The 26,398-nt window shown below is 42.4% G+C and overlaps 1 protein-coding gene across 1 annotated transcript in view; it reads left to right on the top strand.

The window, feature by feature from the left end:
* Nucleotides 1–25,727, top strand: part of kpnb3 (karyopherin (importin) beta 3) — a 61,386-nt gene extending 35,659 nt beyond the window's left edge. Inside the window, exons 11-26 of the mRNA XM_080198068.1 lie at nt 71–195; nt 1,710–1,799; nt 2,094–2,267; nt 5,041–5,259; nt 5,345–5,428; nt 9,073–9,205; nt 12,038–12,159; nt 14,250–14,346; nt 15,676–15,848; nt 16,923–17,034; nt 17,222–17,277; nt 17,474–17,596; nt 17,696–17,915; nt 20,610–20,838; nt 22,575–22,716; nt 24,150–25,727. Of these exons, the coding sequence (XP_080054194.1) occupies nt 71–195; nt 1,710–1,799; nt 2,094–2,267; nt 5,041–5,259; nt 5,345–5,428; nt 9,073–9,205; nt 12,038–12,159; nt 14,250–14,346; nt 15,676–15,848; nt 16,923–17,034; nt 17,222–17,277; nt 17,474–17,596; nt 17,696–17,915; nt 20,610–20,838; nt 22,575–22,716; nt 24,150–24,236 (2,186 nt within the window). The 3' untranslated portion in view covers nt 24,237–25,727. The remainder of the gene's footprint in view (nt 1–70; nt 196–1,709; nt 1,800–2,093; nt 2,268–5,040; nt 5,260–5,344; nt 5,429–9,072; nt 9,206–12,037; nt 12,160–14,249; nt 14,347–15,675; nt 15,849–16,922; nt 17,035–17,221; nt 17,278–17,473; nt 17,597–17,695; nt 17,916–20,609; nt 20,839–22,574; nt 22,717–24,149) is intronic.
* Nucleotides 25,728–26,398: the final 671 nt, after the last annotated feature.

The following is a 26,398-nucleotide window of genomic DNA, read 5'->3' as shown; positions in this document are numbered from 1 at the left end:
TGCATAGATGTTAGATGGTAAATTTACTGTAATTACGTATTTTAACACAAGTTGTGATGTTTCCTTGCAGCTGACTGGAAGTACAGGCATGCGGGCCTGATGGCCTTGTCTGCTATAGGAGAAGGTTGTCATCAGCAAATGGAGGGGATACTCAATGAGATTGTGAATTTTGTCCTGCTGTTTCTTCAAGATCCAGTGAGTGAAATGAAATAAAGTATGTTGTTTCAGTGTGATGACTGTCCTGCCAGTGACCTTTGCCTTGCGTGTGAAAACTGTCCATTTCGCTGAGATATTGATCCAGTGCGGGGCAGCTTCTTCTGGCAAGTAAAGAGACTTAGTTGAAGGAGAATGATATTGGAGCACCTGGTGATCGGAGTTTGGTGAAATGGATAAGTTGGCCACTCTGACGAACAGCGTTTACTATATACCACTGAAAGAGATTTAGGTAGGCTAAGTGAATGGGCGAGTATCTGACAGATGGAGTGTAATGTTGGCAACTGTGAGGTTATCCACTTTGGAAGGAATAATTGTAAAATGGACTATTATTTAAATGGTGAAAAATTACAACATGCTACTGTGCAGAGGGACCTGGGGGTCCTTGTGCATGAATTGCAAGAAGTCAGTCTGCAGGAGCAGCAGGTGATCAAGAAGGCAAATGGAACGTTGGCCTTTATCACGAGGGGGTTGGAGTATAAAAGCAGGCAGGTCTTGCTGCAATTGCACAAGGTACTGGTGAGGCTGCAACTAGAGTACTGTGTGCAATTTTGGTCCCCTTATTTGCGAAAGGATATATTGGCCTTGGCGGGAGTGCAGAGAAGATTCACCAGGTTGATACCGGAGATGAGGGGGTTAGCTTATGAGGAGAGATTGGGCCTGTACTTGGTGGAGTTTAGAGGGCTGAGAGGGGATCTTAGAGACATATAAGATAATGAAGGGGCTAGACAGGGTAGAGACAGAGATTAATTCCACTTAGAAAGGAAACAAGAACTAGAGGGCACAGCCTCAAAATAAGGGGAAGTCAATTTAGAACAGAGTTGAGGAGGAACAACTTCTGAGGGTAGTGAATCTTTGAAATTCTCTGCCCATTGAAGCAGTGGAGGCTACCTCATTAAATGTGTTTAAGTCACAGGTAGATAGATTTCTGATCAATAAGGGAATTGAGGGTTATGGAGAGCAGGTGGGTAAGTGGAACGGAACCACTTTCAGATCAGCCATGATCTTACTGAATGGCGGGGCAGGTTCGAGGGGCTAGACGGCCTACTCCTGCTCCTAGTTCTTATGTTAAATTGGAGGTACCACAATGGCACAGTGGTTAGCACTACTGCCTCGCAGCTCCAGGGACCCGGGTTCGATTCCTGGCTTGGATCACTGTCTCTGCAGAATTTGCACATTCTCCTTGTGTCTGTGTGGGTTTCCTCCTACAGTCTGAAAGATGTGCTGGTTAAGAGCATTGGCCATGCTAAATTCTCCCTCAGTGTATCCAAACAGGCACTGGAGTGTGGCTACTGGAGGATTTTCTCATAACTTCATTGCAGTGTTGATGTAAGCTTACTTATGAATAATAAATAATTATTAAATCTGTTATATTCCAAATTTTAAGCTCAGGCAATGATTTTATACAGTTAGTTTTGACTATTCTACAATATGAAACCTTTGTTTTTTTTATGATGAACTGCAGGAAATGTAATATCCTTCTGATTTTATTTTAGCACCCAAGAGTTAGATATGCAGCTTGTAATGCAATAGGCCAAATGGCCACAGACTTTGCACCAACCTTCCAGAGAAAGTTTCATGACAAAGTAAGCATCTTTTTTTTGGGAATATGAACCTCTTTGTAAAGCAATAGCATGATCTTATACTTTTGCATGAAATTGTTAATGATACGTCTTAACGTAAACACGGCTGACAATATGATACGCCTTTGGCTTTTACCAGTTCGCCGTCTTTTTAAATTTTGACATTACAATTGCAAATTATAATAGATTGCTGTTCTCTGTGGCTTTTCTGAGAAATTTGCTGAAGTCCCAGTGTCATGGGACCATAGAGGGAGCACGATTGGTTTCGGCTAACAGCGTTTTTTTTGTTTCAAACAGGTCATTTCCGCTCTCCTGCAAACCATGGAAGATCAGGCTAATCCACGGGTTCAAGCTCACGCTGCTGCTGCTCTTATTAACTTTACTGAAGATTGCCCCAAATCGCTGCTACTCCCATACCTTGACAATCTAGTAAATCACCTGCATGTTATCATGGTAGCTAAATTACAGGAGGTAAGCTATTTCGATATCCATTTCTGGTTGGTCGTCTTCTTTCTTGATCCACAGTACTAGGTTAAACTTTATTGCAAAATGTAACCCTTTTTAAATATTGACCTGATTTATCAGTAGCATGCAGCCACAGGTTTGAGTCAGTCAAGAGTAATTCTCAACTGCCTTGTCAGTCAAAAATCTGCCTAAGTCGTGAATACATAACCTAAAGGGCAGCACGGTAGCACAGTGGTTAGCACAGTGGTTAGCACTGCTGCTTCACAGCTCCAGGGACCTGGGTTTGATCCCCGCCTCGGGTCACTGTCTGTCTGGAGTTTGCACATTCTCCTCGTGTCTGCGTGGATTTTCTCCAGGTGCTCCAGTTTTCTCCCACAGTCCAAAGATGTGCGAGTTAGTTTGATTGATTGGCCATACTAAAATTGCCCTTAGTGTCCTGAGATGTGTAGGTTAGAGGGATTAGTGGGTAAATATGTGGGGATATGGAGGTGGGATTGTGGTTGGTGCAGACTTGATGGGCCAAATGGCGCCCCTCTGTACTGCAGGGATTCTATGCTATTCTATGATATGATAATAATGAGGTTTGTCATTTGAGTAGAGATAAAGGGAATATTTCTTTGACGGAATGTGACAAGTGCTGTTCCTTGGGGATCTGAACTGGGGCCTCGGCTTTGCATTAATTATTTATTTATTAATGCCCCCAGAGAGCGTTGGCGGTTAGGTTATGTATTCACGACTTAGGCAGATTTTTGACTGACAAGGCAGTTGGGAATTAAACGATAGCGGGGGTGGTACAAGCAAGATCTTTTTCACTGGAACAGCTCGAGGGGCCGAATGACTTACTCCTGCTCCTATTTCATGTTTCCTTTATTTATTCATGACTGGCATGGAGGGATGAATAGGTGTATATCCAAGTGGCGCTAAGTTGCACAGGTGGAAGCTGGTAGTTGCAAAGGAATGTACACCCAGATTAAGTGAGTGTGGCGGATGGAATTTAATGAAGGAAAGTGTGAGATAATCTAGGAAAGACAAACTGGAAAGTTTTCTTAATGGCTAGAGAGTAGAAATTGTTCCGGACCGAAGAAATACTGGTGTTGAGTTACAATCAATAAAAGCTAGTATACAGATACAAATGTAATCAGAAATGAAATGTTAGGCTTTGCCTATAGTGGGTTAGAATGGGTTGTTTCTTGGTCAGACCTCCTGTGGAGAACTGAGCTTAATTTTGGGCAAAACGTTACAGGAGGAATAAATTATCTTTTGAGAGTGTACAGTGCAGATTCCGCTGACAGAATCAGTCTAATCGGTTAGAATCGTAGAATCAATCATACAGTGCAGAAAGAGGCCATTTGGCCCGTCGAGTTTGCACCAACCAATTCCACTGAGGCCCTATCCTCATAACCCCTCGCATTTAACCTGGCTAGCACGCATGTGTGTGCGCACCCCCCCCCCCCCCCCCCCCCCCGGCCCCCGCGCGACGCTAAGGGGCACTTTAGCATGGTCAGTTCACCTAACCCATGCATCTTTGGATTGTGGAAGGAAACCCAGGCAGACACTGGGAGAGCATGCAAACGCCACACAGACAGTGACCCAAACTGGGAATCAAACCAGGGTCCCTACGCTGTGAGGCAGCAGTGCTAACCATTGTGCTAGCGTGCTGCCATCAGTTAAGTTGAGGATTTGCATCAATTTGTATTCCCATGAAATTGGACAGCTGAGGCCTGATGTAGCTGAAGTGATTAAAATAATATCTGTATTTAGTAGAGTGGATAGAGCAAAATAGTTTCCCCCTAGTGGGTGAATCCAGAACAAGAAGAACACAACCTTAAACTTAGAGCTAAGCTGTTGAAATCAGAAAGCCCTGGAAGGGAAGTGATGATGTGTAATCTATTGTCCCAAAAGACTGGGCTTCAATTGAAATTTTCATAGCTGCAGTTGGCAGATTTTTTTTTGAGTAAGGATAACAAGACATCTGGATAAAATGTGGGTAATTGGAGTTATTAACATACAGAGGGATCTAGGCATGCAGATCCACAGTTCCCTGAAGGTGGCAACTCGGATGCTCAAGAAGGCTTATAGCATGCTGGCCTTCATTGGTCGGGGCGTTGGGTATAGGAATTGGAAAATCATGTTGCAGCTGGATAAGACTTTGGTTTGGCTGCATTTGGAGTATTGTATACAGTTCTGACCGCCACTCTACCAGAAGGGTGTTGATGCATTGGAAAGGGTGCAGAAGAGATTTGTTTTCTTGGATTGTTTTCATTGGAGTGTCAGAGAATGAAGGGGGACCTGATGGAGGTTTACAAGATCATGAAAGGTTTGGATAGAGTGGATATTCAGTCTTTTTCCCAAGGTCGAAAGGTCAATTGCTCGGGGGCATAGGTTGAAAGTGAGAGGGGGAAGTTTAAAAGAGATGTAAGGGGGAGGTTGTGGAAGTAGATTCTATAACATTCAGGAAGCATCTGGACAGAGACATGAATAGGCAGGGAATAGAGGGATACGGACCGCGTAGAGGCAGGAAGACTTTAGTTTAGAAAGGCATCATGTGTCGGTGCAGGGTTGGTGAGCCAAAGGGCCTGTTCCTGTGCTGAACTGTTCTTTGTTCTTTAAGATTCTGTGATCTAATTGAATGGCAGATCAGACTTGTTGGACTGAGTAGCCTCCTCCTAATACGCCAGGCAACCATGAGATGAAAAAGCTTTCCCGCTTATTCAACACTGTCCGTATGTACCAAGACTATGGAGAAACTGTATGCATTGATGTTTTGTCTTCTCTAAAGCTCGTACAGAAAGGGACCAAACTGGTATTAGAGCAGGTTGTGACATCTATTGCATCCGTGGCTGACACCGCAGAGGAGAAATTTGTCCCGTACTACGACCTATTCATGCCATCGTTGAAGCACATTGTGGAAAACGGAGTGCAGAAAGAGCTACGTCTCCTGAGAGGGAAAACCATTGAGTGCATCAGCCTGATAGGCCTAGCTGTCGGTAAAGATAAGGTAACCCTGATGCATTCAAAGCTTCAGAGCTGTTCCTGTTTTCAGCCTTATCGTTCATTCCATTAACTCCAGTTGTGTTTTGTAGTTCATGCAAGATGCCTCTGATGTGATGCAGTTGCTTCTAAAAACCCAAACTGATTCCAGTGAATTGGAGGATGACGACCCACAGGTATGTCCACTTATTTTGAAACTCTCTGACAATAAAGGTCTGGCATTTGAGCGCTTAGTATTAATCTTAAGGAATCACCTTTTCCATTGAGTATTGTGTTGCTGCAGACATGCCCCTTCTGGTGAATTGCATGGCAAGTTTTCTAGTTTCTATCAACTGATCCAGCTTTCCAAAGATCCTCGTTTTCTTCATTTTGTTGTTTATTTTCCAAAAGAGTTAATGTTCTTCCTGCATCTCTCTGGGTTGAGGATTTTTACATGCTAATTGCTCTTTCATATTGCTGGCAGTGCCAGTGTGCATGTAAAGCAGAAGTTAAATCCTCAGACTGGGGAAGCAGTGGTGTAGTGGTATTGTCGCTGAGCTGGCAATCCAAAGACCCAGGATAATACGTTGGGGATAGCAGAACTGGAGGGCACAGCCTCAGTAACGGAGGGGGGTGGGGGGGGATGCCAGTTTAGATCAGAGTTGAGGAGGAACTTCTTCACTCAAAGGGTGGTGAGTCTCTGGAATTCTCTGCCCGTTGAAGTGGTGGAGGCTACCTCGCTAAATATATTTAAGTCACGGGTAGGTAGGTTTCTGATAGACGGGAATTAAGGGTTATGGGCAGAAAGCAGGAAAGTGGAACTGATCCACTTCAGATCAGCCATGATCTTGTTGAATGGCGGGGCAGGCTCGAAGGGCTAGATGGCCTACTCCTGCTCCTATCTCTTATGTTCTTATGACCCGGATTCAAATCCCACCATGGTAGATGGTGAAATTTGAAATCAGTAAGAATCTGGCATTAAATGTTTAAGGATGACCATAAACCCCATTGTTAATCTACCTTAATCCATCTGTTCAGTAATGTCCTTCAGTGAAGGAAATCTGCTGTTCCTACCTGGCCTGTCCTACATGTGACTCCAGATCCGTAGCATTGTGGTTAATTCTCAAAGTGCGTTCTGAAATAGGGGGCAGTTAGAGACGGGCAATAAATTCAGGTCCAGCCAGCAGCATCCACTTCCTGTAAAAAGACTCAGCTCTCTTTCTGATTTGCTTTTTGCCCAGTCAAAGATGTGCGGGTTAGGTGAATTGGCCATGCTAAAATTGCCCCTCAGTGTCAGGGGGACCAGCTCAGATAAATCCATGGGGTTACGGGAGGAGGGCCTGGGTGGGATTGTGGTCGGTGCAGACTCGATGGGCTGAATGGCCTCCTTCTGATGATCATGACCAGCAGCAGCTGTTGGGGGAGTAGTGTAGGGGGAAAATCGGGCATCTGCCACAAGCTGGGAAAGTGATCGAGAGAGAACGTAGCTGAGGGAGATGTTGCAGCCTATGCAAATTCAAAACAAAATCTTCTAAGCAGTAGCTGCTTGACCAAGGGCCAAGAGCATCTATGGATCTGAGTGAGAGGAAATTTTTTTGAGAATGTTTGCTTTTTAAAACAGCAAAAACCTTGGCACTTTCTCTGAGGATAGTAAGTGCCTGGAATGCACTGCCAGAGGAGGTGGTAGAAGCAGATACACGAGCAACATTTAAGAGCATCTTGACAGATACGTGAATTGGCAGCAAATAGAGGGATATGGACCACATATAGGCAGGAAGACTTTAGTTTAGAAAGGCATCATGTGCCAGCACAGGCTTGGTGGGCCAAATGGCCTGTTCCTGTACTATATTGTTCATTCTTTTTTGGGGACGAAATCTGTTTATTGGCCACCACCTGTGCAAGAGTCTTTCGACTCGTTATTTCTCTGCCAGTCCTTGTAAAGGAAATTAAGTTAGTTCCCTTGAATTTCTGCATTCTTTTCTGGTAGTAATCCAGGGAGTAATCTTTTTTGAAGTTACTGTTGAGTCTGCTTTGCTATCCTAATCATTGTAACTCTGTCTTTAAGAAGAAAATAAAAACATTCTCCTTGGCTCTCTTTCTGATTTGGTTTTTGCCCATTCCAAAATGTGCAGGTTAGGTGGATTGGCCATGCTAAAATTGCCCCTTAGTGTCAGGGGGACCAGCTAGGGTAAATGCATTGTTACGGGGATAGGGCCTGGTTAGGATTGTGGTCAGTGCAGACTCGATGGGCCAAATGGCCTCCTTCTGCACTCTAGGGATTTGAGGATTCTATATTGGAATCTGTGCCTTCTGCTTATCAACTCTCCCATTAGTGGAAAACCAATGAAATGCGCTTATTCGTGTGGAAGGATTCTCTGTTAACTGACCAAAAGGAATGTTCCCTTAGCTGCACAGTGCCAGATCAGATTGACAATATCCACTGTAACCTAATCTCAGTACCTCAAACTGTTTAATATTGATAGTCTTCTCCATAATGAGAATGGAATACGGAGATGTTAATTTGCATCATGGTCCCACTCGCTATGGGTAAGCAGTATAGTGGTGTTGTTACTGGATTATAATCCAGAGAGGTGAGTTCAAATTCCACTTTACAGTTTGGGTAATTAAATTCAGTTGATTAGATGAGGACTTCTACTGGATTGTCTTTCTAAAAAAAAAAAAAATCTGGCTCACTGATGGTTTTTGGGGAAAGAAATCTGCCATCTTTTCTGGTCTGTCCTATTTGTGACTCCAGACCCACAGTGGCTGTGCAAACCAATCAGTTGTATCAAAAACTGTGATACAAAGCTATAATCCACATTTCCTCCATGGTTCAAAAAGCCAGCTTGAGACCAGTTGGGCAGTAAGAATGCCTATCTTGCCGGCAAAGCCCACATCCCATGAACTAAATATTAAAAAGAAAGTTTGAATGTCTTAGATGGAAAAATTTAACCACATTGTTGATACCTAATATCAATAATCCATAGAATGTCAATTTCTCCTTTATGACAGAAATTGGAAACCTATTTTCAAACCAAAATAACTTCCAATTCTTTCTCTATTTTCCATATCATTAATAAAACAAATGTACATTTTCTTCAGTATTCTGTAAACAAATCTTGCTTTAGACCTCTCTCAAGGTAAAGAACTATATATGCCTCTCTGAATATTATTGTAAAACTGTTCCTATTAAAATTCCAACCATGTATTTAGTAGGTAAGTCTACATATATTCAATACAATGGGCCTGACTATTAATTGTTAGCCCAGGAAGGGAACAGTTAAAGATTTGGAATTCAGGCTATCAATTGAGCCAAAAGAGAATGCTGGAAAATCTCAGCAGGTCTGGCAGCATCTAAGGAAAGGAAAGAGCTGATGTTTCAAGTCCAGATGACCCTTTGTCAAAGCTAAAAGGCATAGGAAGTGGGAGATATTCTACTGCAGAATGAGTCGTTGCCGTGGAAACAAGGGGAAAGGCTGCTAATGGCAGCCCATAGAGAGAGTAGAAGGTGTGAATGGCCAAATGGCCGAGAAGATGAAATCCGAGGGTAAACAGTGACAGCTGAAGATGTGGGGGGAGGTAGGGAAGGAAATGGATAGGAGAGAGGTAAAATTGAGAAAAGTGGGGGAAAAGGTAAGAAAAAGGGAATAAAGTAAAGGGAAAGAACAGGGGGAAGAAAAATAAAGACGGACAATAAAGAAATAAAAGGTAGAGAACAGTTAAAAATTTCATAAAATAGAATGAAAACATAGGGGTCAAGGTGGAGTGGAGCTAATAATCTGAAGTTGTTGAATTCAATGTTAATTGAATCAATTGAGCCAATTATCTATTCCTCATTTAGATATCTTACATGATCTCTGCTTGGGCAAGAATGTGCAAGATCCTTGGTAAGGAGTTCCAGCAGTATCTTCCTGTTGTTATGGGGCCACTTATGAAGACTGCTTCGATTAAACCTGAAGTGGCCCTTCTGGACAGTAAGTACAACAGATGCATATAAGCCCATTTCCCAGCCCTCACCTATTCTACATGGGAATACTGTGAGCTGTATGTTGAAAGTAGACTGTTTTGTGCAGTTGGTAAACCATGATCCTGTTGACTATTTTTTTGGAGTATTTGTAATGGGGCTTCAGGCAAGCAGATATTTTGTAATACCTCTAGCACAAAAACAGATCCATGTTAGTGTATGCCAATTGCATTTAATCACTATTTACTTGATCTCTAAAACTATTTGTTTATTCCTGAACTACCCTGATGAATATTATCCCAAGGCTCAGGTTAAAACAAATCGTGGCCCTTTTGAAGGCTGGTGGCTAAGGCCACTTTATAGATTTAGAACTAACCCTGCAAATCGGTGGCATGGTGGTTAGCGCTGCTGCCTCACAGCGCCAGGGACCCAGGTTCAATTCCGGCCTTGGGTGATTGTGTGGAGTTTGCATGTTCTCCTCGTGTCTGCGTGGGTTTCCATTGCATGCTGTTTTTCCTCCCGCGGTCCAAAGATGTGCAGGTTAGGTGGGTTGGCCATGCTAAATTAGCCCTTAGTGTTTGGGGGAATAGCAGAGTAAATACGTGCGGTTACGGGGATAGGGCTTGGGTGAAATTGTGGTTGGTGCAGGCTCAGTGGGCTGAATGGCCTTCTCCTGCGCTGCAGGAATTCTATGATTCTAAATCAAATGATCCCAAGCTAACTCTATCTGCCTCTGAGTAAATTAGGTAGACTTATCATTGCCAGACTTGGAGTGTCAGTTTATTTGTGTTTACTGTGTGAAGAATTGGATTCAATTTCGTTTTAGTCTGGAATTAAACATGTGTCAATTCAGTGGGATACTGAATGATTTCGGACACACGTGGACTTGGACCCCATCCATATTGGGCAGTATGGTGGCACAGTGGTTAACACTGCTGCCTCACAGCGCCAGGGACCCAGGTTTGATTCCAGCCTCGGGTGCCTGCCTGTATGGAGTTTGCACGTTCTCCCCATGTCTGTGTGGGTTTCCTCTGGGCACTCCAGTTTCCTCCCACAGCCAAAAGATGTGCATGTTAGGTGAATTGGCCATGCTAAATTGCAACTTAGTGTCTGGGGGACTAGCTAGGGTAAATGTATGGGTTTGTGGGCCTGGATGTGATTTTCGGTGCAGAAAGAGGCTAATTGGCCCATCGAGTCTGCACCGACCACAATCCCATCCAGACCCTATCCCCATATATTTTATCCGCTAATCCTTCTTACCTACGCATCTCAGGACACTAAGGGAGGAAACCGGAGCACTTGGAGGAAACCCACGCAGACACGAGGAGAATGTGCAAACTCCACACAGACAGTGACCCAAGCTGGGAATCGAACCTGGATCCTGGTAGCTGTGAAGCAGCAGTGCTAACTACTGTGCTACCACACCTCCTCCTGCACTGTAGGGATTCTGTGATTCTATTCCATGCAGCTTCTGACAAGTACAGGAGGCATTGAAGCAGAAAGGAGGCGGAGATATATTTAGCATTATCAAGTCTAAAATCCTAATTTTTTGGTCAACATTTAATAAAAACATGTGCATCAAATGAAAAACTGCTATTTAGTTCCCATGTAATCTGAAATGCTCTGTCTTACATGATTACAGCAAAGATGCAATGCAGATGTTGGAAGAACTATACCATTGTTTAAAGGGTTAGATTGTTTAACAAGCTGAATAGGAAGGAATTCTCAACTGCGGAGGATGTTAATTTTCTCACAAGTAGGCAGGTGGAGCAACAGTTGGCGCACAGACTGCGAGGAGTAGAGGGTTGTTTTGAGTAGGTTGTGATTACTGTTAAACGTGTACTGTTGTCAAATTGCAGATACTGGTCACAGTTTCCTCAGCATGTGGCTGTAATATTTGGGCACAAGTGATTATCTTCTGCATGATTGCTGAAAATCAGCTTCTACCGTTTTGGAATGGGGAGTCAGATGCTCAGAAGGAGCCTCGTTCCCAAAAGTGGCCAAGTCGCTTTCTTTCCTCCCAGCAAGATTTGTTTGTGTATTCTGTCCACAAATTAGCGTTTTTCTTAAAATAGAAACTACATATGCCCTTTCTCATGTTTTTCAATATGTCTGTAGGTAGCTGGGAAGCTGTGGCGCACTTTCCATTTGATTTATTACCTGATTTATTATTGTCAATCTATTAACATACAGTGAAAAGCATTGTTCCTTGGACGCTAGACAGACAAAGCATACCATCCTTCGAGAAGGAAACGAGAGAGTGCAGAATGTAGTGTTACAGTCGTAGCTGGGGTGTAGAGAAAGATCAACTTAACGTAAGATAAATCCATTCAAAAGTCTGACAGCAGCAGGCAAGAAGCTACTCTTGAGTTGAATGATAAGAAGTACATGTCTTTATAAAATAGTCATTAACTGAATTAGAATAAATGGAAACATCATTTGCCTTGGGTTTAATGTCCACAAATTGAAGTTTTAACAGCACTGTCACATTAGTCATTTTAAAATATACAAGAGTTGTGTTTAAGTAGCATCTCTAATCTACTGCTGTCCCCACGTCTCCAATTCTTGCTCTCATATTTTCATCTTTCCACCATTGTCGACGGTGCCTTCAGCTCGGGTTCCGATATTTAGAATTACCCCACACCAAGTCTGTTGCCTTTAAGACGCTCCTTAAAACCTACCCCTGACTAAGCTTTTGATTGCCTGTTTTAGTACCTCCATATGCGTCTTGGTGTGAAATTTTGTTTGACAACACTCCTTGGATTCTCTTTACTACCTGAGAAGATGAACGCGCAACCCGTTGAATATGATGTATAAAGCGCATTTTATCTTTCTCTATTAGCACAGGATATGGAGAACATGAGTGAGGATGATGGCTGGGAATTCGTAAACCTTGGTGATCAACAAAGTTTTGGAATCAAGACAGCGGGGTTGGAGGAGAAAGCAACAGCATGTCAAATGTTGGTGAGTGGTAGTTTGGCTTCAACTAATGCAGCCCACATTAAACTTCTTTAAGCAAAATGTTTCAGAGCCTTGGTGTGTAATTTCCTGAAAGAGATTTAACATTGGATTCAATTGAACAATGCATATAGAATAAAATGCTGTGTCTTCCTTATTGCACAATAGCAAATTGTTATCTCTCTCACACAGTGAATGTTTTTTTTTACAAAGTGCCTTTAAAAGTAAACCTGGATGTCTTTCATTTTTGGTAGTGTAGTTACTTTAAAAGTACTAAAGCTAACAAAGTTGAATTAGAACATTGGAAGAGTCCGCGAACTCTGCCTGAAGTATAGGCCCACTGTAAGGAAAGTAGAAATGTACATACAACACTGTTGGGCATATTCAAATAGACTGCACTGTGTACAAGATCGGAAGATCGTTTCCTTGCCCATGCCTTATTAAAAAAGCTGGAAATACTGAGCAAGTCAAGTAGTATCTGTGAAGAGAGAAAATTCATATTTCGGATCATAAAAAGTTAACTCTGGTTTCTTTCTCCACAGATACTGCCAGACTTGCTGAGTGTTTCTAGGATTTTTTGTTTTAATTCAGATTGCCAGCATTTGTAGTTTTTGCTTTATGTTGTAATGTTATGGGTCAACGACCTTTCATCAGAGCTGAAAAGGGTTGAGAGCTGGAAAGGGCAGCAGGGTGGCACAGTGGTTAGCACTGCTACCTCACAGCGCCAGGGATCTGGGTCACTGTCTGTGTGAAGTTGGCACGTTCTCCCCATGTTTCGTGGGTTTCCTCTGGGTACTCCAGTTTCCTCCCACACTCCAAAGATGTGCAGATTAGGTTGATTGGCCAAGCTAAATTGCCCCTTAGTGTCCAGGATGTGTAGGTTAGAGGGATTAGCGGGTAAATGTATGGGGTTACAGGGATTGGGCCTGGGAATTGTCAGTGTAGACTCGATGGGCCAAATGGTCTCTTTCTGCGCTGCAGGCTTTCTACAATTTAGTGGTGTTTAAGTAACAGCTGATGCCAGGATTAGAAAGGGAGAAGAACGATGGTATTGATGGCAGGAGTGATGAGATTAAAAAGTAATGATGGCTCAAGGCAAAAAGGAATAAAAGGATGTTTCGGGAGGAGCTGTCAATGCTAGCAGTGTAATTACCACCAGCAGTTGCTCTTCTGGGAGAAAAATGGGAGCGGAAGTTAGGATTTAATATTGTTGAACTTGGTGTTGACACTGGAAGAATGTTGGGCCCTCGTAAGATGAACTGTCTTGAGCTTTGTTGTGATGGTATAAGAGGCCAAAGGTAGAATGAGAGTGAGGCAGACAAGGGTCTCCATTGGGTGTGGGAAATGCTCCAGCCAACCTCTGCCTTGAAAAAAGGGGAAATATCTTGGATGAGTCCCAATCCTGATGACACCCCAGCACCAACTGTCGATACATATGCTGGCCGGCACCACTTGAAGCGTATCCAAGAATATCGGCAAAGAGAGAGTTAAACCTGGATGCTACAGGCTTTTTAACATCGCAAGAATCGTATGTATTTTACTTGACTTCAGAATACTGTTTCAACAGATGAGACTGGCGTGGTAGTACTGTCACTGGGCCAATAACCTGGGGACCCAGACTAATGTTCCTCGACGGACAAGGGCTCAATTGAATTTACTGTTTGAAAACTGTCACCTCCATCTCTTCTCTTACAAAGGTTCTGAATGGTAATGTGGAAAATAGCGAGTATTACTGAGCAGTAACTGACTTTCTATCCAGGAAGTTGTTATTGGTTTGGAATTTCTGTAGATATGTGACTAATTGCTGGAGTCATGCATCCTATTAAATATTTCGACTAGCGCCAACCAATCTATCACATCTTTCAGCAATCCTATTGGTGAATCAGAGTTGCTTTCATTGTGCTGTCCATCTCGAAATATAACTCAGTCACTCAGTTGCAGTTTCAGGTGAACTTTTGCATCTTTTTTTTATAAGCTGTTGGTTCTTAAATTGAACCAGGAGAATTAAACAAAATACTGTCTGTGTGCTTTAGTAATGATGTGAGTGCTTTTCACCAGTTTTGACTGTACCAACAAATTGTGATTTCTGTCCCCAGGTCTGTTATGCGAAAGAGCTAAAGGAAGGGTTTGCTGAGTACACTGAGCAAGTGGTGAAGCTGATGGTTCCACTTCTAAAGTTTTATTTTCATGACGATATCCTTTTGTAATTCTTTTTCAATCACTATTTGGCTGCCGCGTTTTCTACATTTCAGCAGTGACTGCATTTTGTAAAGTTGAAGACGTGTAGTAGCCGTCGGAAATGCTATATTAATACAAGTCTGTCTTTTCAGTGTATGAAAGCTGTCAAAAATCTAGGTGTCAGTATTGAAGCGAATAACAATGACAGGCTAGCTTTATAACACATCCAATTCAAATGGGTTGACAGCCCTCTAACAAACTGAAGGGAGAATATATAAATATCTTCTCTATATAAATATATGTTGTGTTTTGATAGTATTTGCCAAGTTGTGCTGTACCACAATTGAGTGGTATCTTTTTGAACTTTCTGTGACTGAATGTTGTGTTGGGGCCAACTTAATTATTGTATGCTTTGTGAATTCAATTGAGAAATTGGGGTTTGATGCCTTTATCTGTTTAAACAAATTTGATTAAAGAAAATTCTCACCATGAAGTGTAATACCTGATTTAGAACCAGGTGTCAGCTGTGGCTCAGCTGGTAGCACTCATGCCTCTGAGTCAGAGGTTGTGGATTGAACTCCCAGTCCAAAGCTCAAGCACAAAGGCTAGCCAGTTCAGTGCTGAGACAGTGCTGCACTGTTAAAAGTACTTCATTCAGGTGAGGCGTTTTGGGTGACACAGTAGCACAGTGCCTAACGCTGCTGCCTCACAGCACCAAGGACCCGGGATCGATTCCAACCTCTGGTGACTGTCTGTGCGGAGATTGCACTTTCTCCCCGTGTCTGTCTGGGGTTTCCTCCGGGTGCTCCAGTTTCCCCCCACAATCCAAAGGTGTGCGGGTTAGGTCAATTGACCTTGCTCAATTGCCCCTTAGTGTCAGGAGGATTAGCATGGTAAATATGTACGGTTACAGGGATAGGGCCTGGGTGGAATTGTTGTTGGTGCAGGCTCAATGGGCTGAATGGCCACCTTCTGCACTGCAGGAAATCTATGAAACCAAGATATCCAGTGGATGTTTTTTCAAATTCCCATGACACTGTTTTGCAAAAGAGTGCAGAGAGCTTGGCCAATATTTATCTGCATCACAAAGACAGATTACCTGGATTATATCACATTTGCTGTCTGTGGGAGCTTGCTGTGCACAAATTGGCTGCTGTATTTGCTACAATGCAGCATTGATTTAAAGTGCTTTGAGATGCCCTTTGTGAAAAGTACTGATTTAAAATGAAAGTCTATCTGTCTTTTCAGGTTATAGATTTAATATTGAAGTCCCTCTTGGCAGTGAATTTAAATTTGCGTTCTTACATTTGTTTAATGCTGTGTGTTCTTCCTTGACCGTGAAACGTGTTCGTGTTGCTGCGGCTGAATCAATGCCCCTGCTACTTGAATGTGCCCGTGTCCAAGGACCTGAATATGTGACACAAATGTGGCATTTTATGTGCGATTCCCTCATCAAAGGAATTGGTACAGAGCCAGATTCTGATGTTCTTTCTGAAATTATGCATTCTTTTGCAAAGGTAATCTTTTATGTAGACTTTTGGAAGTTGGTTTAAGTTTATTTTGCATGAAAAAAATTGCATTTGATGGTATCCTTAATGTACATGGAGGAATGTGACATGAAAATAAAATTGGGCTAGGAATCCAGCTATTTCACTCTTGGAGCTTGTTCTGCCGGTTGGTATGATCATGGCTAATCTTCAATCTCAATTCCTTCACTATCCCCATGTCTCTTGATTCTCTTAGTGCCTAAAAACCAAATGCTCTCTGTCTTGAAGCTCAAATAACTGGTTCTGCTGCTATAAAATATCATAGTCTATATCGTTGGTTGCTACTTCAACAGCCTTAGCACTAAATTTCCAACTTGCAACACCCTCACTTTAAGCTCAAAGCCCACTGTGAAGGGAAGCAGTTAAAAGCTACTGAACATTGAACACCAAGGGAGACATAGAGCATATAAAAGTTTATAGTGTGCGATTATACCAACATTTAAGAATACATGTGCATAAGAGCACTACAATGAACCCTTAATGTAGGTCCAGGATGGAGTTTCTTCCAGTATAAGACTTGCTTCCATGTCTACCTTCAAAGATTAGTGGGTCTTCTCCTTGGTGTATCAGCTTTCTGAATGAACAGTTGCTGCTGGTGAATTTGATTTCCTTTACAATCTGCACCAAAACAAAAATAATTATTTTGCATTTTAAAAACTTCCTTCCTCTGCATCCATTGCTCATCCTACGCTGTCCCCCAAAAATAGCCTATGGAAAGGCACTTTTTATATAAAGTTCTGAAAGCCAAATAATTTCTATACATGATCAAATAAATCAAGCATTTAACTGCAGAGTGATTAATACTGCAACTACACCCACAGACAATCCACCTGTGCAGAAATCGAGAAAATAGACTGGTCACACCTCGAAGACATATGGAGGAAGTGACTACCTGACAGTAATGCCAAATTTTTTAAATGCAAAAGCAAAACTCAGACACTTACTTGGATCATCTGGAGTGAAATTAACTGGATTGAGATGTTTCCCTCTTCTCTATGAAAGAAGGTTTTATTTATGTCATTGTCGCGTGCTTCTGTCTTTTAGTGTATAGAGTTGATGGGTGAGGGCTGCTTAAACAAGGAACATCTCGAGGAACTAGGAAACATTATGAAGGGGAAATTGGAGGAACACTTTAAAAATCAGGAATTGAGACAAGGTAAACGTGATGCACTTGTACAGTTAAACTTGTAATAAAATGACCTGCAGATTTGGTCATGCTTTGTGAACTTTTATGCACAGTTCTATCACCTTTTCACCACCTCCCATCACAGTCTCTTTTTGTTCTATTTGTAAGGTTTTTAACGATATAACGCTGCAATTTGATCATTGTTTTCTACCTTTAGCTAAAAGACAAGATGAAGACTACGATGAACAAGTTGAAGAAAACTTGCAAGATGAAGTAATATTTTTATGTTTTTGTTAGGTTGTGCTAAATTTATCTTAAAATGATTGCTGTGATATTTCTCTAGTGACAAAATAATTTCATTGCGATGAAAGAATAGTTGGGATCTTTCAATGATATGAATCCTGATTGTTGTGGCTAATTCTGGATGAATTCTGACTGGTTTTAAATGTAATGTCTGAATTGCTTATAGGATGATAGCGATGTTTACATCTTGACTAAAATTTCGGACATCCTTCACTCGATGTTCAGCTGTTACAAGGACAAAGTGCTGCCGTGGTTTGAACAAATCCTACCACTAATAGTCAATTTAATTGTAAGTTTAAAGCAAAAAAAAAAATTCCCCAGACTTTTTGGCATTGACTCCGCATTCTCCCGATGTTTTCCCGCTGATGAATACTTTTCATTTCTGTAGTGTCCACACAGGCCATGGGCAGACAAGCAGTGGGGTTTGTGCATCTTTGATGACGTAATTGAGCATTGCAGTCCTACATCCTTTAAATATGCAGAGTACTTCCTGAGGCCCATGTTGCAATACATCTGTGACAACAGTCCTGAGGTCAGACAAGCAGCAGCATATGGCGTCGGAGTTATGGCACAGTTTGGTGGAGAGAGTTACAGACCATTCTGTACCGGTAGGTTTAAAGGGTTAAGGTTTTCTGTTTATACACTTAAACAACAAAACTAACAGTGTGGGATTAAAGCAGAAACTTAGCACATGTGGTGTTCAAGCTCTTTCAGCTGTGCAATTTTGCAGTGATATTCCCTTCCTAATTGTAGGATGCTATTTTTAGCATTGCTTCATCAAAAGATCATGAGCTGTTAAAAAAATCTGACCTAATTGGGCAGCACATAGTTAGTGCTGCTGCCTCACAGCACCAGGGGTCCAGGTTCGATTCCTGGCTAGGGTCACTGTCTGTGGAGTCTGCACGTTCTCCCCCTGTTTGCGTGGATTTCCTCTGGGTGCTCCAGTTTCCTCCCACAGTCCGAAAGACGTGTGGGTTAGGTGGAATGGTCATGCTAAATTGCCCCTTAGTTTCAAGGAGACTAGCTAGAGTAAATGCATGGGGTTATGGTGATCGGGCCTGGGTGGGATTGTGGTCAGTGCAGATTTGATGGGCCAAATGGCAGCCTCCTGCATTTTGCAGGATTCTACAAAATGTCTGCAGCTTACCAAAGCTTTCTGCTGAATTTCAGCATGTTTACTGTTGGGGGTGGGTGGAAATTGAGATTGTTGAACTGTGGCTGGCTATTTTAAAGTTCAATCTGTTGGCGGTGTGCTGGATACAGAGTTGTTTGTACAATAGTGTAACAGCTTTAGCTGGACTGTGCTGTTCCATTTCATTCTGATCTCAAGAGAGATTCTGATCTTTCTTTTAAGAGCCAGAGGTGACCCAGATTACACGTATTTATTCTTACGGTTTTCCTGCAACCTTTTATTTGGTGTGTGACTTTCCTTTTCCCTCTTCAGTGTGTGGCGGGGGAGATGGAACCTGTTTTGAAAGTGGCATCGTGTAATTGTAAATCAGTGAGAGAAATGCATGTAATGTGGATTTTTTTAAATATTAGCTTTGCCGGATTGTTAATTTAATTTTCAATTTAAACTTTCAAGTTGCAACAAGGTGACTTTGATTTGGGTATTAGATAATAGTGTAAGACGTTTTTGATTGCTTTGCAATCTAACTTGATTTGATTTATTCACTCTGCAACCTTACCCTTGCAGGGAATACTTTCAATCAAAATTTTGCTGTCTGACTTTTAGAATAGATGATTGAATATTTTAAGTGTGCAATTATGCAATGGATAATATTGTTAAAGATTAGGACAATAAATACTTATTCCCCAGGCAGTTATAATGCCTAGAACTAATATCTCCTTTGTATAATATGTATATTATATATGTATATCTCCTCTGGTGACACAGTGGTTAGCACTGCTGCCTCGCAGTGCCAGGATCCCGGGTTCAATTCCGGCTTTGGGTCACTGTCTGTGAAGAGTTTGTACTTTCTCCCTGTGTCTGCGTGGGTTTCCTCCCACAGTCCAAAGGTGTGTGGGATAGGTTGATTGGCCGTGCTAAATTGGCCCTAGTATTAGGGGGGTTAGTGGGGCAAATGTGTGGGGTTATGGGAATAGGGCCTGTGGTCAGTACAGACCTGATGGGCTGAACGGCCACCTACTGTACTGTAGGGATTCTATGATAATGCATTAATTTTGATGGGCAAAGTCCTGAAGCCACAAATTTGGATAAGTGTGGCATGGAGGTAGAATTTCTCACCAGAGCTGTGTTTTATATGTAACTTAATGGTCATCTAAAGTTGTATAGTGGGATGTTTTCTAGTTCAACTATAATTTATCTTGATTTATTTTCAGTTGTTAATCTTTCTGGGGCACACTGGGATTGAAAGATTCATTGGGTAGCACATTGAATTTTGTCATCAAATGTTGTTCAGTCTAATTGCTGTGCAGTGGTCCTGAACTCCTGCGGTATTGGTTGAATTACGTCCTTATTAGTGGGCAAACTCCGTGCAGTACTGAACACTGAAGAAGAAGCAGCTCCAATCCTTCACTTGGGTGTCCTGGGTGGTTCTGTGTTGAAATTGTGCAAGTTGGCTGCAGAGGTGCCACAGTTCCTGATCTATCTAGCAAGTATCTGGTATCTAGCAGGCTTTTGCTGAAGAATGCACACTTTATGGGCAAAAGTCAAAATTGACAATTAAATGACCTTCCAACACTGTTTTATCAGGAGGTGACTGTTTCCATAGGGATTGGTGGTGCTGTTGGACAGGGCAACAGCCAAAGAGGAGTGCGTGTTTTGGCACAGTGGTTAGCACTGCTGCCTCAGAATGCCAAGGACCCGGGTTCAGTTCCCAGCTTGGGTGACTATCTGTGTGGAGTTTGTACGTTCTCCCCGTGTCTACATGGGTTTCCTGTGGTTTCCTCCCACTGTCTGAAAAACAGTTAGTTAGGTTGGTTAAGTGCACAGGAGTGTGACAACTAGGGGAATTTCACAGTAGCTTATGTTAAAGATGTGCGGGTTACGTTGATTGGCCATGCTAAAATTGCCTCTTAGTGTCCTGAGATGCGTAGGTTAAAGGGATTAGCGGGTAAATACGTAGGGATATGGGGATAGGGCCTGGGTGGGATTGTGGTCGATGCAGACTCGATGGGCCAAATGGCCTCTTACTGCACTGTAGGGTTCCTAAGATTCTATGAACTTCTTTGCAGTGTTAGTGTAAGCCTTACTTGTGACTAATAAATGAACTGTAACTTCAATTTCTTTCTGGACAGAATAATAAAAATGTTTAATATTTTTGTTCTTCCCCCAACAGAGGCAATTCCACTCCTGGTAGGTGTTATTCAAATGGAAGGGTCCAAAACCAAAGAAAATATTAATGCAACGGAAAACTGTATATCTGCAGTGGGCAAAGTCATGAAGTGTAGACCAGAATGTGTAAATGTCAATGAGGTTCTGCCTCACTGGCTGTCGTGGCTCCCACTTCATGAAGACAAGGAAGAAGCTGTTCACACTTTCACTTATTTGTGCGACCTTATTGAAAGGTAAGTCTTATATCCCAACATAATTCTTATCCCAACTAAATATGAGTGCAGCTTGTGCTAACTTGTGAGGAAACGTTTGCAAGGCTGGACTGGAAAGAGCAGGACAGTGGGGCTAATTGCAAAGCTCCTTCAAGTATGGCTCAGGCAAAATGGGATGAATGACTTCCTGTGTTCTGTGGTTCTACAACCATGCTAGTCAACATCTCAGCAGTAGAGTCAACGTTTCGCTCTGACGAAGAGTCATCTAGACTTGAAATGTTGGCTCTATTCTCTCTTCGCAGATGCTGTCAGACCTGCTGAGGTTTTCCAGCATTTTTCTGTTGTTTCAGATTTGATTTGATTTATTATTGTCACATGTATTGACATACAGTGAAAAGTATTGTTTCTTGCACGCTATACAGACAAAGCATATCGTTTATAAGGAAAGGAGAGAGTACAGAATGTAGTGTTACAGTCATAGCTAGGGTGTAGAGAAAGAGCAACTTAATGCAAGGTAGGTCCATTCAAAAGTCTGACAGCAGCTGGGAAGATTCCAGCATCTGCAGAATTTCGCGTTAGTTATTCAGCATGTTGGTTGACTGATTTTTATCGTCTTATGACCAAAGAGGTTTTATTTTCCTCACATAAGCTATAAGTTGATGAGCTCTGTCACTATTGAACCCTTGAAATACTGCTAATTTTTTAAGGGGATTAAAAGAATGATCATTTATTCTAACTATTGTTGAATTAATTTTGATCGACCTAAAGCAGCTTATTGAAATTTGTCTGCCTGCAGTCGAGGGGTTTAGGACTAAAAGCAAAATGCTGGAAATTGCCCAGGTCTGATCGCATCACTGTGGGGGAGGAATTGTTAACGTTGCTGCTCAGTGATTTTTCTGTGGAACTGGGAGCTGTTTGAGATGTGACAGGGAGAGGGAGGGGTTGCAGCCCCTGAGTATGGCGGTGGTGGGGTGTGGGGCGGGGGGGGGGGGGGGGGGGGTGGTGGCGGTGGTGGAGTGGGGGGCAGTTGGTTCAGGGTGAATGTAACTGAATGTTAACTGCTGCTGTGTACCCGCACGAGCCTCCAGATGGTGCTATTGCACAGTGTGACCAGCTGCCCTGGAACGTCAACACCAATCCCATTTTCCCAGCTTTAGTAAGGGTGACAAACTGATCTTTAACATTCTGTCATCCCGAAGGAGCAATGATTCGAACTGATTTAGTCAAAATGTGTATCAGTTGATGTTTGAACAATGTCCAATTGTACAGTGCCCTCAAAGTGGCAAAGGAACATCGACAGCAGATAAATCTTGGGGTCAAAACACACAAGGTTTTAGCTTAGTCGACCAAAATGGATCAGAGGCAAGTTTTTAGTTTGAAAGACTAGTTTGAGGCGAGCGAGGTGGAGAAGTTAAGGGAGTGAATTCCAGACTTTGGAGCCCGGGCAGCTGGAGACCTGGCTGCGAGTGGTGGAGCGATGGGAAACTTGAATATGCAAAAGGCCAGAATTGGAGGAAAGCAGCCACATCAGAGGATCTGGGTGAGGTTATGGTGCTGGAGATAGAGTTTCGGCATAAACCCTTTGATACTGCAGTGAATAGTGTTCAGAAAAGTGCGCACAGCAAGGGGGAAATTGGTTATCCATGTGACAGCTGGCTGAGGTTGAGTAGCAAATTTGGTACTGTTTATAATCTCAGAGCAATCTCAATGAGGTAAGCGCTGCAATCTAAGACTTAAATATATTGTTTTCTCCACAGTAACAATCCAATTGTCCTTGGACCTAATAACTCCAGCCTTCCCAGAGTGTTTGCTATCATTGCTGATGGACTGACTAATGAAGCTATAAAGAATGAAGATGCCTGTAGCAAACGGTTGGCAAATGTAATTCGACAAGTACAGGTTAGTGTGTTAGAGTGGAGCTAGTTACCAAATGAAGCACCTCTCATTACACATATATAAACTGGTTTGCTAAGATGTAGTAACTGAATGCAGATGTTGTACCCAGGGGAGATGGTAGGGGTAATGTTGATTGCCTAGTTACCCAGAAGCCTAGGTTAATGCTGCAGGGACTCGGATTCAAATCCCACTGCGGCAGCTAATGGAATTTTAAATTCAGTTCGTAAATCTGGAATATAAAGCTAATCTTTGTCATGGTGACCACGGCAACTAGCATCAGTTGTTGTAATTATCCATCCTTTTAGAGAAGAAAATCTACCATCCCTACCCGGTCTGGAGTCCAGACTCTCAGCAACGTGGGTGACTCTGAAAAGCTGAGCGAGTCACTCAGTACGAGGGTAAATAGGGATGGGCAATAAATGCTAACTGATGTTATGGCATTCTAGCGTCATTAACAGAGTTCAGGCATTATTGGGAGCAAAAGGTATTATTGATAAGAGAAGCTTGGTACAGGAGTTAAGTTGGATGCATTGGCTGTGCTAAATTCTCCCTCAGTGTACCATACAGGCGTCAGAGTATGACGACTAGGGGATTTTTACAATAACTTAATTGCAGTGTTAATGTAAGCCTACTTGTGATACTAATAAACTTTAAAAAGGAGGGTTGCAGCCCTGGACAGAGCTCCAGTCCTTGCATGTTTACTTACAAGGCTGCTAGATGATTCTGCCTGAGAGAGGACTCAACTTTGGTGTGATCACTCACTTTCAGTTTCCGTTGGTCCCTCAATTTAAGTGACTACTGTCTTAAAGAGGCAGGGACCGCATACACAACATTTGCCGATGACACCCACATACCATTTGGGGAAAAATAATTAAAAACTTCAGCTGTGTTCATTTTAAAAATGTATGCCGTAACTAAAACAGTTTAAATACAAACTGCACTTGCTGTATTTGAATGTGGTGCAGTGGTTAGCACTGCTGCTTCACAGCTCCAGGGACCTGAGTTTGATTCCTGGCTTGGGTCACCATCTGCGTGGAATCCGCACGTTCTCTCCGTGTCTGTGCGGACTCCTCCGGGTGCTGCATTTTCCCCCCTCAGTCCAAAGATGTACGGGTTAAGTGGATTGGCCATGCTAAATTACCCCTTAGTGTCCAAGAATGCAAAGCTTAGAGGGATTAGCGGGGTAAATATGTGGGGCCACGGGCATAGGGCCTGGGTGGGATTGTTGCCAGTGCAGGCTCGATGGGCCAAATGGCCACCTCCTGCACTGTAGGGATTCTATAACTAACAAAAAGTAAACATCAGTAATATTACCACATCGTGCTGTTCAGCTAAGGGTAGTGCCAGCATGATGCACGACATAGCCGCGCCAAAGCATTCGATGTGATGATACTGTGTCAAAGTCACTGAAAGGTTGGCTTTCCTTTTGATTTCAGGGATCGGGAGGTCTGTGGACCGAGTGCATGACATCGCTTAATGAAGCCCAGCAGGCGGCCATACAGAATCTGTTGAACACTGCTTGAATGGCCTTAAATATTAACATGCAAAAAAAAAGAAATCATTCATGATTTGTCCTTTTTCTCCCTCTTCTGTGAGAGAACTGTTGTGTGGGTCACTTCTGCAGACCGCAGTGAATACCAGGAAGCTCTGTGGTTCAGTACGTTGTGTATTAAGACTGCTGCAAATTACAGGGGAATATCTTCATAATCACTCCCCCACCTCCCCACCCCTTACAGCACTGATAGTTATTTTTCTACTTGTATCTCCAGAACATGGCACAAATGCAGTCAGTTTAAACAACTTTCATATCAACCATAACTATTTTGAAACAAGTTGCTCCAGTGCTGGTATGCATTAAATTGGTAAGATATTTCTATACATCTAGTATCGTACTTCTAAATAGCGTGGAGATTGTTTTGTTTTTCAAGGTAGGCGATAGATTCTCTTGCCGGTTAAACTGCAGCATGCAAGATCTCTCATTTGTGCTATTGTTTGGATAATCTCAACCTCTTTCCTTTCTTTCGAGCACTGAATGATGTCTTGCAAATCTTTCTGAAATGTGAATTTCTTTAGCGTGTTCAACAGCACATCCCGGTCCAATAAAAAAAAATGATAAATTGCAATGGCAAATCGATGTGAAGTGCGCCTTTTGTTAATCGAACGCAGCTTTTCACTTGATGTCCTGCCACCTTATCAACAGGCGAATCTGTTAATGAATTTACACGGCGACTTGGTGTTTTAGCTGTCGTGGGGTAGCACCTTCCTACAAGGACGGTCTTCGTGCATCGCTCATTTGAGGGAAACGAGATTGGGCATAGCTAAAGACAAATTGGTAACTGTACCTGGCTTTGTTATGCAAAACTCCAAACTTGCAATAATAAAAGTAGCATTATTAAATTGTCTGGTGTCACAGGTTTATGTACATCCGAAAGGTGCGTGGTTTATATTTCAGCCATTGCTTTAAATGATTTCTGTTCACATTTCAGTACGTTGCTGATGCTCCGATCCCAGTTGTATTTTATAGGAAACTCAATCTGAACACTATGAGAACAGTGACATCTCCCCTCTTTACGAGTCATTTGAAGAAGTTTTGCTGAGATGTGCAAACCTTAGAGCAGGGATTGTGTATGACATGGTGACACTAGCAGCCAGAGAACAGCGATACACTTAGTGTAAAGCAGTTTTAATTTTTTTTAAAACATTTAGGATAAATGAAGAGGTGTTTTACAAAAAAAAACTGGCTGACTTTAATTTCCCTGACGTTAAATAACTTGAAGTAGGAGTACATTTAGCAAAGGAATCAGAGTAATATTTGAAAGGAGCTGGAAGTTTAATGATTACTGTGGGCCTTTATTCCACTAATAGCTGCTCTGGCAGTGTTAAAAAATATTTTATAGTTCATTTTCTTAGACCTTCTCATTTTTATTTTCACATTGCTAAATTTTGATTTTACTAACTCCTGTAGAAAACAACTCAATGTAATTGCAATTTCAGAATAAACAATGCAAACCTGCCCTGTTCTGGTAATGTCTTTTTGTAGTCTACGTTTTCTTCATAGGCTTGTCGGTGTGTGCCAAATAAATACGCATTTTAGATTTGCTGATGTTTAAAATCTGGAAATAAATGGAGTTTTCTCTTTGCAATATTACACCACACACCATTTCTTTCTCAAATATTGCAGACACCTTTTCTTTGTCCCCCTCCTTTCTTTACCCTCTTTTACCCTCCCTTTCAGAGGGGTGGTGGAAATTGCTGAGTTCATGGCCATCTCAACAACACCTTCTAACAGCAGTTTGAAACTAATTAAACATTCCCAGGCACTTCACAAACTCATTATAAAATTAAGAGTGACACCAAGGCAGCACAGCGGTTCACACTGCTGCTTCATAGCGCCAGGGACCATGTTGCAGCACTGGCACTGGGGATTTGAATGACCTCGAGTTTAGAGGGTAGAATGTTGGAGGTCAGCCAGGAGTATGTTGAAGTGGTCGGGTTTAGAAGTGGCAAAGGGATGAGTGAGGGTTTCAGCAGTGGATTAGGTGGGTAGGGAAATATCGAGTGATGCTGGAGGTGAAAATAGGTGGCCTTGATGATGCAAATAGGAGACTAGAAGCTCACCAGTTTTAAACCCAACATCGAGGTTATGAAGATACTGACTTAATCTCAGACTGTTGCCAATGAGAGG

Source organism: Carcharhinus amblyrhynchos, chromosome 10 (genome assembly GCF_965287045.1).
Source record: "Carcharhinus amblyrhynchos chromosome 10, sCarAmb.v2.hapA, whole genome shotgun sequence".
In the NCBI taxonomy this organism is placed as follows: domain Eukaryota; kingdom Metazoa; phylum Chordata; class Chondrichthyes; order Carcharhiniformes; family Carcharhinidae; genus Carcharhinus; species Carcharhinus amblyrhynchos.
Note: the sequence above shows the minus strand (reverse complement) of the source record. Positions and strands in the feature narration are given on the sequence as shown.